The 13,768-nt window shown below is 39.6% G+C and overlaps 1 protein-coding gene across 1 annotated transcript in view; it reads left to right on the top strand.

The window, feature by feature from the left end:
* Lama2 (laminin subunit alpha 2) overlaps positions 1 to 13,768 on the top strand; it is a 470,233-nt gene that overhangs the window by 339,404 nt on the left and 117,061 nt on the right. Inside the window, exons 39-41 of the mRNA XM_032895270.1 lie at positions 214 to 330; positions 990 to 1,153; positions 3,149 to 3,287. Coding sequence (XP_032751161.1) covers positions 214 to 330; positions 990 to 1,153; positions 3,149 to 3,287 — 420 coding nt within the window. The remainder of the gene's footprint in view (positions 1 to 213; positions 331 to 989; positions 1,154 to 3,148; positions 3,288 to 13,768) is intronic.

Genomic DNA, 13,768 nt, shown 5'->3' with positions numbered 1-13,768 from the left:
GTTGAGAAGGAAAAATGACCTAGATGTGTTCTAGGTTGAAGAATTCTTAAGAGAGTTAACCGGGTAAGTTTTACTGTTGTTGTCTAGCCTAACAGTCAGTATCATACACTGTGTTTGCAAACCATTTGTTCAGACAACTCAGAAGAAATAAGAATACACAAGAGAAGGATTTTACCCAAACACTGTTGTAACCTTTTTCTTCACATGCCACAGACAAAGAAGGAGGCTATTGAAGGTAGCAAGCGACAAATAGAAAACACTCTAAAGGAAGGCAATGACATACTTGATGAAGCCAACCGACTCGCGGGCGAAATTACCTCAGTCATAGATGTGAGTATTCAATACAGGTTGGAATCAAGAGATGATAACAGCACAGTTCCCTCATACGCTGCCAATGGAACTCAGCAACAGAAACAGAACCTCGATTTGTTTTTGTGTGAGAATATATTATTGAAATATAATGTTGTGGACATACCCATCTACTGGCAATAGTTCTCTTACTAGAACTGGCCCTTAGGGTACTTGGTTTTTTGTTTGTTTGTTTGTTTTGGTTTGGTTTGGTTTTTTTTTTAAGTGTTGTGGCCAGGTCATTCCTGGTCCTTAAGCAAATACTTACCATCTGTCATTATCCCATATAACAGTAGTTATAAAGGAAATACAAATCTGTAACAAAGCTTTGACATTGTGTCTCATGCATCGTGATGTGCAAGAATAGGGACACGAAAAGGTCCTAATGACCATCGCCTGTTCGTTTGTTACTAGGAAGTAACCTTACCAAAAATAATAGACATTCCAGTGTAAATTGGCTTCATGCAATTCTGTGTTTTTCTATTAAGTAACAGTTTTTATTCTCTACTTTCTTTGCTGGTAGATTAATAGTTTTCTAAAGGCAGAAACCTAGCCATATGCGATTGTATTTCCTAGAGAAATTAACAAGTTCAAAGAGGCCTGGACTGCTCTTGATGCTGTCTCTTTTCTCTCTGTATCAGTATGTCGAAGACATTAAAACTAAGTTGCCACCAATGTCTGAGGAGCTGAGTGACAAAATAGATGACCTCGCCCAGGAAATAAAGGACAGAAGGCTTGCTGAGAAGGTGTTCCAGGCTGAGAGCCACGCTGCTCAGCTGAACGACTCATCTGCTGTGCTTGATGGGTAAGGCATTTATTGTTGGAAGTGTCTGCCTAGCTTGACACTCATCCAAAAGTTTAGACAAGCAGAAAGGGTGGAAAATCACTTTCAAGTCTTGATTTCTGTAATTATGAACAAAAGAGCCGCATGGCTTTTCTATGGAAGATCCTAATTAGGAGAATGGAGGCAAAGAACTCCTGAGAAAGCATCACCAGTCCCAGCTAAAAGTGAATTCAGCAACGCCTGGTTAGGAAACGAACAGCCTCAGGCTACTCAAACAATACTGTTTCTGTTCTCCATTAGAAAGCACAGGGGTTGTCTGATTAGCATTTTAAATAATACATGAACTCATTCTGCTGCAAATTTTAATTTTACATTTCTAATGGAACCTAATCATTTTGTTCTCCTCGGAAAGTATAGCCTAATGCAGTGCCTTCCGGTCTCTGTGCTCCTGTATCTGCAGGCTCTTCCCTGAAATGCCCGTTCAAAGCTGATGGTGTACACCTGCGACCCTAGCACTTGAAAAGTGGTTATGGGGATACAAGTTCAAGGCTAGCCTCAACTACAGTATACTCACAGCCAACCTGGGCTATAAGAAAGCCTGCCAAAAAGAAAAAGAAATGAAATAAATAACGGTTCCCTATAGTGGGGATTATCCCATGAGTCAGAGAAAGGAAGCTGGAGAACAGGGTTTGTTCATTAGACTGCATTTTAGATGTGATTTACTTGCCCTGGTTCAGTGGTCCTCAACCTTCCTAATGCTGTGACCCTTTAATACAGTTTCTCATATTTGTGGTAGACAAAACCATAAAATTATTTCATTGCTACTTCATAACTGTAATTTTGCTACTGTTATGAACCATAATATAAATATCTGATATGCATAATGTAAATATCTACTATGTGAACCCCCTAAGAAAGGATAATTTGACACCCTGTCCCAAAAGAGGCATGACCCACAGATTGAGAACCACCACTTTATGCTTTTGTGACTGGCACAAAAAAGAAAAAAAAAAAGCAACAGCAATAAAACAAACAAAACAAAACAAAATCACAAGAGCTAGTCATCCTAGGAATAATTTTCCAAAATAAATCTATTTAATATGTACTATATGCAAGATCATCTTTGATAATCATTGATGTAGAAAGAAAGAATTACGATTTAAAAACTTGGCAACCCATGCACAATTAGTTTTTTTTCCCCACAAACTTTTCCCAGTCTAGACAAAGGGTAGTAGATGAATTAGTGGCCAGTAATCGGCAGACCCAGGTTCCAGATATCCCATTAGGGATGTGTTAGTCATGGTTCGATTTTTCTGTGATCTTTTTATGCTCTCTGGGAAGTCTGCCTACTCTGAAGGCATTGTAAAATTCATTTGATTAATGGCATACAAGTGCTCTGGAAACTGTATTTTGCTTCACAAATAACAGGAAGTACAGTTGCCCCGAACATACTTGCCTGGTCACATAGTTGCACGAGCCTTTGCAGGCTATCGAGATGTTTAAGATATATTGGTGGGGGCTACCAAGGTGGCTCAGTGGGTGAAGATGTTTGCCACCAAGCCTGAATTCAATCCCTAATAACGTGAGTTCAGTCTGTAAAACCCAAACGGTAGGAGAGAACTGACTCCCATCAAGCTATACACATGTGCATATATCTTTGTCTGTATACACACAGAGAAACACAAATACACACACACACACACACACAGAGAGAGAGAGAGAGAGAGAGAGAGAGAGAGAGAGAGAGAGAGAAAGGGACGATGGGAAGAAGAGAGAGAAACTAAATGAATGTAAATTTTTAAAGAAATGTTGCCTATCCTTCACAACAAGCCTTGAGGAATGTAAGTTTCAATGGAACAATACAGCACAATACAATCAATAGACACATCACTAGGGTTTAGAATTATTCTGGGTATACTGGCCATGATCCCTTTGAAGCTGGATTTGTTACGGCTTGACTGTTCTTTATTTGAGTGCTAATTCCTCTAAAGTTCTTTTCTCGGTCTAATCTGACAGAATCCTGGATGAGGCTAAGAACATCTCCTTCAATGCCACGGCGGCCTTCAGAGCTTACAGTAATATTAAAGACTACATCGATGAAGCTGAGAAAGTGGCCGGAGAAGCCAAAGAGCTTGCTCACGAGGCTACAAAACTGGTGAGAAACCGGGGGAACCTTGTGCTAACAATGAAAGTTAAACCATGAAACAATGAAAGTTGAAACACTCAACCTGTCCCCCATGCCCATCCCTCCTACTTCTCAATCCTCCTGTCTCCCACGTGTGTTCCTCGTTTCAAGACAATCTCAATTCAACTTCAACTTCACATGTACATACATGATTTATATCACTATTAAAAAATAACCCAGATGCTGAGAATCGAGGAAAATATACAATATTTGTCTTTCTGTCACTGGCTTGATTCATTCAATACCATTAGCTCCATTTTCTCACTAACAACTTAGCTTCATTCTTCTTTGTGTCTGAAAATTTTCCTTTGTGTATAAGGACCACATTTTCTTTATCAGTTCTGTGGAGCTCTTTGGTTAGCTCTAGGGGATAGCTAGTCAAATCTTTTAAAATTAATTTTCAAACTTAAGTGAGATATGAAAAACCTAGTAAATTGGAATAATTATTTGAATTCAGACTCGTTACTGAAAATTTCATAAAACTTCAGCTAAAATATTCTCTATCTATAGTCACAGCAGTCAAGTCTACTTAATATTGTCCAAGTTCAGAGCTCACTGCTCACTCTCAAGCAGATTTTTGTTGCAGCTCACAAAATTAAACAAATAGATGGCTCTAAACAAAACTGTAATCACCATTAGTCCACATGGAATCAGCTTTGAAATATATCCTGAAATGAACACTTCTGCTTTCAATCACCTTTGTGTTGATTGTATATGAAGTTCAACTTCAAGTGCACTTTTATAAAACACATCAGAGCATGTGTTTCTAAAGTCTATAGAGTATATTTTTGAGCTAAAGATTTCCTCTCTTTTTGTCATTGTTCAAAGTATGTGTGGGACTAATATTTTAGAGATTTGAAGTTCTAGGTTATACATATATCTGAAAGATTTTTATCTCCAGTCATGGTAATAATCCATGCATAGCCTTTCATAAGTAGTGTGCCTTCTTTACTGTGATCTCAAAGCATCCTCCTAGACAAACCCAGTGACAAAGTTCTATCTGGACACCAATGTCAAGACAGTTTGATGCATAACCATGACACTAGCCTTCAGTTCCAAGACCTAGAACAGTCTTCTAAGTTCTTCAACACCAAGGTGTTCATTTCTGCACTAACTCATATATCTTGGGAGATGTGATTCTAAAAGTCTTCTGCAGGGTATTTCCCAAGCATTTTTATGATAAACATAAAATACAGGAAAGTCTGAGCAATTTGAAATATATGCATTGTCTCATTGAAACAGTAATCAAGGATAGTAAAGAATAATACAATCAAAGCTTGAGAGATCGCTCAGTGGTTATGGGCAATGGTTGCTCTTCAAGAGGTCGTGAGTTCAACTGTCAGCACTATCATGGTGGCTCACAGCCATCTGTGGTAATCCCATGAGATCCAATACCCTCTTCTGGTGTGCAAATGTACATACAGGCAAAATACAAATATAAATAAAATGTATAAATAAATAAATCTTTTTAAAATGCTATGAACAATACATGAGATTTATCCAAATAGAAGAAAATGTGAAGCCTTTATAGAAAATGTCTATATAAAATGCCTTAAAAGTCAATTTGTGTCCTGATATATAAGTGAAGTGGCTTTTGTAAGGGACTTGCCAGTGGTCCTTTACTAATATGAGGAGAATAAAAATCTGCAGAAACTCCAAGGAACATTTTCCTTGTTTCGGTTCAAATGTCTGAGAAACAAACTGTTACAGCATAATCTGGCCGACAAGCAAGGGGAAGTCCACGAGTGACAAATTCACTTCACTAACTAAACTTGCACAAAATGAGAATGAGAACTAAAGACACATAGAGAAACAAAAATAACAGCTGTGTATAAATCTAAGGAAATGTGATGAAAAGACATAATGATAACTATTAGTAATGCACAGATTATAAAAGGAAGGACTAAAATATTTGAGGTGAGAGGGAAACAAAACAAGTGGGCAGTTTGAAATTTTTAGGGTTCTTGGATTTGGGGAAAGAGAGTGAAATAGCTGACCACCCCCAACCTTTATAAAGTATAAACTTTATTAGATATAATATTGAAAATGTTCATAAATGCATAAAAATAATAACACTAGATCTCTCCAGAGAAATAGAACTGGTTAGACCTTGGCATAGATTCGTAACATTTATTGTCCTGAGAAATGCAGTGTTAGGCATTTGCTCACGTAGCAGCCCCATGAGTTCACACAGAACGCAATGCCTTTGGCCTCATACTAGCCCGTATGGTGGGCAGCACCACTGCATAAGTAATCCTTCTCGACCAAAACATGGCTCATGTCCGACTCCAGAAAGAGATTATAAAGAATTAACTCAAGAATTTGTGAAATCTGGCAAGTGCTGGATCTGTGGGTCAGCCCAGCAGGGTGGAAGCCCAGGAAGAAGGCATGCTGCCATCTTGACTCTAGAGGAAGAGGGAAAAGCTCTTCATAATGGACCTCAGTCTTTCCTCTTAAAAAAAGAGATGAAATTGTTTATTTTTGCATGGACAAATATTGCTCCAACTCTTAGCATAAGGAGACTGATCTGTTTTATGCAAAATCTACTGAATTAAAATGTAATCATAATTAAAAATAAAATTATAACAACATCTAAACTAGTTTCTATTAAACTTTCCTTGACTTCTTTTAGCTTGAGAAAGTTTTACAGAACCCCAGTTAATAGATATGTAAAACATATGTATTGATAGCAATTATTGGTGTATTCATATGTATCAGAGATTTACTAAAAGTAGACCATACATCCATACATTTATTTAAATATTAGGTTGATATACATATAATTTTATGATTCATAAAAACTTTAAACAAATTTGCCTAATAATGGGATTTATACTCTTGTTTAATTTTACATGGACAAATTTTTGGCTCAATATTTAATATAGCAGAACACAGAAAATCTTCAACATTTTTTTTCAGAGATAATATTTTGATTTTGTAATTGGCACCACTTCACATAAACATGTTCTCAAAATGACAAAAATATGTTTATCAACCTGTAAGATTTATTGAAAATTCTGCCCTAGTCCTAAACAAAATTTTACATAATGATGTTTTATGCAATTCAGTTCAGCAATTCAAGCAGCATGTTTTAAAGCCAAGCACGCTAACATAATAAAGACATGATAATGTGCTACAATCATGCTGGAAATAGTTGGAAAATATTTTCTTTTCTATAATTAAACCATTATGTTTCTATAAGAGCAGAGAGCACGTGCATAATCAAATCATTGCGATTTGTAACCTACGACAGTCTCAAATCTGAATGGTGATGTTCCACTGGTGTAGTGTGTTGTGTCAGAGTCCACAGTGCAAAGTGTGGACTTCCTGTGTCAAGGCTGCAGTAACGCTGGGCAGAGTGGCCAGCATGCCTGGGATTCACATTTACACGTTCAGAGACCTTTGACTGCTCGCCCGTTTTTAGTGGCCCTTGCATTCCATAAACCGCAGCTTACAAAGCAGGGATAGAATACATCTTTGAATCAGAACCTAGAACCACAGCCTAACCACATTGACAACCAGAATAACCACCACGATGTGATCAGAAGAACAATCTTCAATCTGTGCCATAAAAGGCAAGGCTGACACAAATGGAAAACTGTCACATTCATGGGCACATATGTGATTAAAACGATAGAATTTATAAAGCCCAAGTACACAAGTCAGAACAGTTTTCACTAGTCGACATTAATAGTCTAGAACTTTCAGATCCTGACACAGTTCAGTTCTGTGTCTTACATCACAGTCCATTGTGCAAGGCACAGTCTTTGTCCTCCTTGCAGCTAACACCACACTCCGCAGAACTCGGAGCTGTCCTGTCAGAGAGGGAGAGCAACATTCTAGCTCTCGCCATATGATGCATGACCTGAATGCATGTGGGGTCAAGCGAGCACTGACCAGAATGGAGTAGCACCCCAATCCAGCCACGTGAAGGCTAAGCATAAAGAAAGCACCAAAATGCTGCCCAGAACCAACAGGCTATAACACAAGTTGTTCTTATAATTAAATGCAAAGTGACTCAAATATTCAGCCAGTTTAGAATGATTTTCATACTGGATTAAAACTGTTAGAGCTTACACAAAATACCACTGAACTGTGAGGATATGGCAAGATAGTAAATGAAGGATAAACTCAGGAAAGTAATGAGAAAAAAAATGGAGGAACAGATTGTTAATAGCAACAATCACAATTGGCTTTAGAGTTCACAGAAGGAGTTATTAGGGAACAATAAGAAACCTCATTAGAGTAAAAGGAAGAGAATGAATTCATAGTAAAACTCAGGCCTGGTAAACTCACAAGGTCTTTACAGAAGAGCCTGAGAATAAATAAAGACCATCATGAAAAAACTCATTTGGTCTGTAGTGGGACTCTTTCCCATGTCTCTTAAAAACTGACAGGTCTGGCAGAGAAACATAGGCATGCAACTTTAAGAAGTACCATAGAAAGGATGAACGAATGCCTTTTTGGAACCTTGTAACAGTCAGAGGATCAATTGTTCATGCCTCATTAGTTAAAGTCCTCATGGACTCTAACAACATCAACAGCAGGACTGTGAAACAGGGAACAAAGGATGTACAGAAAGACATGATGACCTGAGGTCATCCAGGTTGCAGACTATCATCATAGATAATAAAAACAGAAGCATACAAAACACTGCATAACTGTCCGTGGACAAATTCAACCCAAGGTGGTTCAGAACACTGGCCGTCCCTGCAGACTTCCCAGCACCCACATGGCAGCTCACAACAACCGGGAACTGTAGGCACAGAGGATCTAAGAGCTTCCTTTGACCTCTATGGGTACAGTGCACACACATGGCATCCATGCACACATTTACACATGCAAAATACAAGTAAGTATAAGTTTAAAGTTTAAAACACACTTCTAAATATTTCAGGAGTCAAAGGATACAGAATAGTTTGAAAACACCAAATATGTAGCCCCCCAAAAATAACTTAATTATGGACTGCAAATAAACTGGTAATTACTGAAAGATGTTGTGAAAAGATAGAAATGAAAACTAATTAAATCTAAGGTTCTGTTTGAGGCATTTAAAAAGCCAAAGAGGAAATAAAATAAATGCTGAAATTAATGACATAGGAAAAAAACATTAGATTTAACAAAATAGAAAACTGGTTCATCAGACAAACGGGCAGCACATCAACGGAGAAGGCAGAGTGGGTTAAGCAAACACAGGAGCAGGAGTAGGAATGAAAAGCCCATAGCTACTAGAGATCGTGCAGGTTCAAAACAGAACATGAATACACCGGAGTCCCACCGCAGCGATATACTTTACATACTCAGATGAAGAGGAAATAAGTCTAGAGAAAAATTATCTCAAGAAACAAAATCATAGACTTCCAAAGAATTCTGTCAAATGAATTAAATCAGTAGCTCACAATTTATCTCCAGCCAAATGGTAAAGTCTACCATGAATTCAAGGACCGCGCAAACAAAACTTCCCAAAGCACAGGAAAGGAAAGCGAGGGCCCCCAGCTTATTTTATAAAACTGAAAAATATCTTGGGTACAAACTCAGGGGCTAATGGTAATGTGTATTGTTGTTCAGGTTTATTTTCCGTGTTGTGTTGCGCATGTGCATGTGTGTATCCCTGGGAATGAGTTCTGTGCATGTGCAGGTTGCTGCAGAAGAGGGCGCTCTGGAGCTGTACTTACAAGGAGCGTGCGAGCTGTCTGGTCATGGGTGCTGGGCACCGAACCCCAGGCCTCTGCAAGAGCAGTGTGTGCTCTTGACATCTCAGCCACTTTCAACAGCCCAGCCACTTTTCCAACTTTTTAAAGAGTTAGTTCCTCCCTGCCTCCCTGCCTCCCTGCCTCCCTGCCTCCTGCCTCCCTGCCTCCCTGCCTCCCTGCCTCCCTGCCTCCCTGCCTCCCTGCCTCCCTGCCTCCCCTGCCTCCCTGCCCCCTCCCCTGTCTCTCATTCCCCCCTCTGCTCCTCCCCCTGCCTTCCTGTTCTCTGCTTCCCTGCCCTCCTGCCCCCTGCTCCCCTTCCCACCTCCTCCACTGCCCCCCACCCCTAGCCCCCTACTCACCCCAACCCACACCCCTCCCCCATCCCACCTCCATCTCCCTGCCTCCCTTCATCCCTTTTTTACATATAAAACAATCCTTTTAATAGAAATGAGGAAGTTTATGTAAAACATTATCAAATGTATTAAAACATGTAGGACTTAGGACTCTGGAAGATCCTGTTTCTGATACGGCCGAGAGTACAGATGTCTGCATTTCTCTTCTCCTCTGTATGCCTGAACTATCATCTAGTTAAATGTTTTACTTAAAATAAAAATGAACAGGAAAAATTTAAAACATGTCTAGAAGGTTAGTTATTTTTATTATTTTTGTCCTTTATTTTTGTTTGTTTTTGTTTTTTTAATTTGGAAAGTAAGACTAAAAGGAGCCTGGAGGCAGAGTTTCCCCACTTCTTGTGGGCTCATGATACACCCACGTTTGTAAAATTCTCACTTCTCACTTCTGAGATCACACACTGGGGAGCAAGGACTTTGAGATTTTTTTTTTTAAGTGTTTCTTCATCTGTCTTGCCGGTGTGGGTTTCATTCATCCCTGCGTGGGGTGTTATAGGTTTTACTACCACTGTGGTCAGTGAGTTATCCACCCGAGGTTTTATTTACCCACGGTTGGCGCAGACCCTGTCTGGATTCTTTGCTTTTTCAATGATGCCATCATCCCCAAGGCTCCTTTTCTTGTTCGTGGCAGTGAACCTGGCAGTGGGTCCACATGTGTAGAGTGGTGTGGGATGATTTAGGTCTCTACCTACAGTTTTCTCATGAAGGAATCTTTTCTCTCCATTCATTTGCTTTCCTTAAAGGACACCCTCTGGTTGTTCTTCCTCCAGAGGGGTTGGGGGGGGCACTCTGCAGGAAGGGACGACAGAGGGCAGAGAAGTTTCTTTCTGTTCTCATGACAGACTCCAATCCTTGACATCCCTCTGTTTCCCGGTGTCTTTGTGTGACAGATTCTGTGGATTAACCCCCTGCTTTATTCTCCTCTATATGGGATGTAAAGGAATAACTGTAGAAAATTAAATACCCATATAAACATATTAGTATGGTAGAGAAGGGCGTCCATCCCGTAGATGAAAATTTTCTCTGCTGAGGGGTGGCCTCTTTGAACTTCTCTATAGACCTCCATTCTACTTCTAATTCCCCAGTGATCCGCCCTCCATTCTCAATGCTATCTTGTAAAGAATGACCAGTCCTTTGGTGAAAATTCAAATTTAACTTGAGTAACATACACATAAAATATATATTTCTTACTTTGTATTTTCCTCTAACTATTGTATATATTTCTTACTTTGTATTTTCCTCTAACCATTGGAAAAATATCTGAGGGGCCTCCAACGGTCTACTAGTTACGGTCTGAGGTAGGAAAGACAATCTGTTCAACTTCATAAGCCAAAGTCCACATGCCTTTTCTCTCTGCCTAAGGATGGAAGCTTCGAGTGCTACCCTGGTATCTACAGTTCCTAGATAGATCTGGGGAGGTCTGAGGTTCTCTCTTCTCCTGGTTGTAAAACGTCTACTTGGTGGCTCCTCTCTCTGCATTTTCTGCCTGGTAGTGACAGTGTTTTATTTCTACTCTTCTTTTCTACAGTGTCTCCAGATTTAAAATTAAAGCTGTCAACAGACTTCCTTAGTGAACAGAAACTTGAATAACCAAAAATTACCCTGAGACTTTGACTTCATTCTACCCAGTATTCTGTAGTTTTCTTATAGGTACCTTCCATGGAGTTGACGACTATTGAACACTACTTGTCCCTCTTATGCCTTGTATACAGTTAGTGACTAGGAAACCCTGAATGCCTCCTCCATGCCCAGACACAGATAATAGAACTAGAAATACATAATAATTATGATACAGATATTAAGAGTTAATAAAACATTTATATTGACACAGACATAGGGAAGCTGAACACAGAACACAAATATTCCCCCCCCTCTCTCTCCCCTCTCTCTCTGCCCATAGGTTGGGCCCCATTTAAATATCTGTGTGAGTCTAAATGTTCTGTAAGACGTCAATTACTTAGCTTCAAACACTATGCTTGGAACTCACATTAGGAGAAGACAATACTGGGTGAGATTGGGGGATTAGGTTTCTGTCTCTGTCTCTCATTATCCAGGCAGTAATCTGTCACTATGTTTTTATATTTCCCAGAACATGGTTCGGGGTGGATTGTCCTTTGCTGGTTTGCTGGTTGAATTCTTACACCAGAGGCAGTTCCTAGAATGTACAGTTTAGCTTGTAGGTTTTACTATTTTTAACCGACAAACTCAAGCTTGTAACATAGCATGCCTGTTGAGTGAGATTCTAGTAAGCTCGAGATCTTAGTTTGTGGCTTTACTTTGCATTTCCCTGGTGGTTGATGATCTTGTGAATGCTTTACATAAACACCATTGCCTTCTTCTTCAGAGATCCACTTCACTTCTTTGATCATCTTTGTTATCTTCTCCTTTTTCCTGAGCTCCTTTTTTTATACTCATTGGAATTAGTGTGTTGCTTAAATATATTTCTTCCCCTTCAATAAGAAACTCTGTTAATTTCTTCCTTCCTACACAGATTTTTAGTTTTATGTACTCTCCTTTGTCTGTCTTTTTTTTTTTTAACGCTTGTGCTTTTCCTGATATATCTTAAACCAAAAAACACGTGACCCTGTGTGTGGCATTCTTCCTTTATGTTTTCTGTGGCTGTTTTCTAACTCCCTTATCTCTATTTAAGTTTTCATCCCCAATTAGTTCATTCTCTGCCAGTGAAATGAAATGCCCAAGGCTGAGGAATATATAAAGAAATGAGATTTATTTATCCCACAGCTTTGGAGACTGAAATTCCAAAATTAGATGGCATCATTAATACAGTGTTCTAAAGCACAATGAACTAATGGTGTCTCAGTGGGAGCTTGTATCAGAGAATGAGATCCTGTGATAAGGACAAAAGAGAGTCTGGGCAAAAGAGGTTTATTCTTACCTTAAACTCTTGTGAGAACTAGGTGAATCCTACAATAAAATGCGAGCTCCTTCTGAAGCAGAATTTGATGACTGTCAAATTCTATTTTAATTTTTTCTCTTAATTCATTAATAATTTCATACATGCATGTCATGCATGGGATCTTCCTTTTTTTCCCCATCATTATTAAATTGGGTATTTCTTATTTACATTTCAAATGTTATTCCCTTTCCCAGTTTCCAGGCCAACATCCCCCTAACCCCTCCCCCTCCCATTCTCTATGGGTGTTCCCCTCCCCATCCTCCCCTCATTACCACCTTCCCCCCAAGAATCCCATTCACTGGGGGTCCAGCCTTGACAGGACCAAGGGCTTCACCTTCCACTGGTGCCCTTACTAGGCTATTCATTGCTACCTATGTAGTTGGAGCCCAGGGTCAGTCCATGTATAGTCTTTGGGTAGTGGCTTAGTCCCTGGAAGCTCTGGTTGCTTGGCATTGTTGTTCATATGGGGTCTCAAGCCCCTTCAGCTCTTTCAGGCCTTTCTCTAATTCCTTCAACGGGGGTCCCGTTCTCAGTTCAATGGTTTAATAATGACATTCACCTATATATTTGCTGTATTCTGGCTGTGTCTCAAGAGAGATCTACATCCAGTCCCTGTAGACCTGCACTTCTTTGCTTCATCAATCTTGTCTAGTTTGGTGGCTGTATATGTATGGGCCACATGTGGGGCAGGCTCTGAATGGGCTTTCCTTCTGCCTCTGTTCTAAACTTTGCCTTCTTATTCCCTCCCAAGGCTATTCTTGTTCCCCTTTTAAAGAAGGACTGAAGAATCTGCATTTTCATCATCCTTCTTGAGTTTCATGTGTTCTGTGCATCTAGGGTAATTCGAGCATTTGGGCTAATAGCCACTTATCAATGAGTGCATACCAAGTGTGTTTTTCTGTGATTGGGTTACTCTCACTCAGGTTGATATTTTCCAGTTCCATCCATTTGCCTATAAATTTCATAAGGTCATTGTTTTTGATAGCTGAGTAGTATTTCATTGTGTAGATGTACCATATTTTCTGTATCCATTCCTCTGTCGAAGGGCATCTGGGTTCTTTCTAGCTTCTGGCTACTAGAAATAAGGCTGCTATGAACATAGTAGAGCACGAGTCTTTGTTATATGTTGGAGCATCTTTTCGGTATATGCCCAACAGAGATATAGCTGGGTCCTCAGGTAGTGCAAAATCAGTCTGCAATCCCACCAACAATGGAGAACTGTTCCTCTTTCTCCACATCCTCACCAGCATTTGCTGTCATCTGAGTTTTTGATCTTAGCCATTCTGACTGGTGTGAGGTGGAATCTCAGGGTTGTTTTGATTTGCATTTCCCTTATGACTAAAGATGCTGAACATTTCTTTAGGTGCTTCTCAGCCATTCGGCATTCCTCAGCTGTGATTTCTTTGTTTAGCTCTGAACCCCATTTTTTAA

The sequence above is a fragment of the Rattus rattus genome, chromosome 2 (genome assembly GCF_011064425.1).
Source record: "Rattus rattus isolate New Zealand chromosome 2, Rrattus_CSIRO_v1, whole genome shotgun sequence".
NCBI lineage: Eukaryota > Metazoa > Chordata > Mammalia > Rodentia > Muridae > Rattus > Rattus rattus.
Note: the sequence above shows the minus strand (reverse complement) of the source record. Positions and strands in the feature narration are given on the sequence as shown.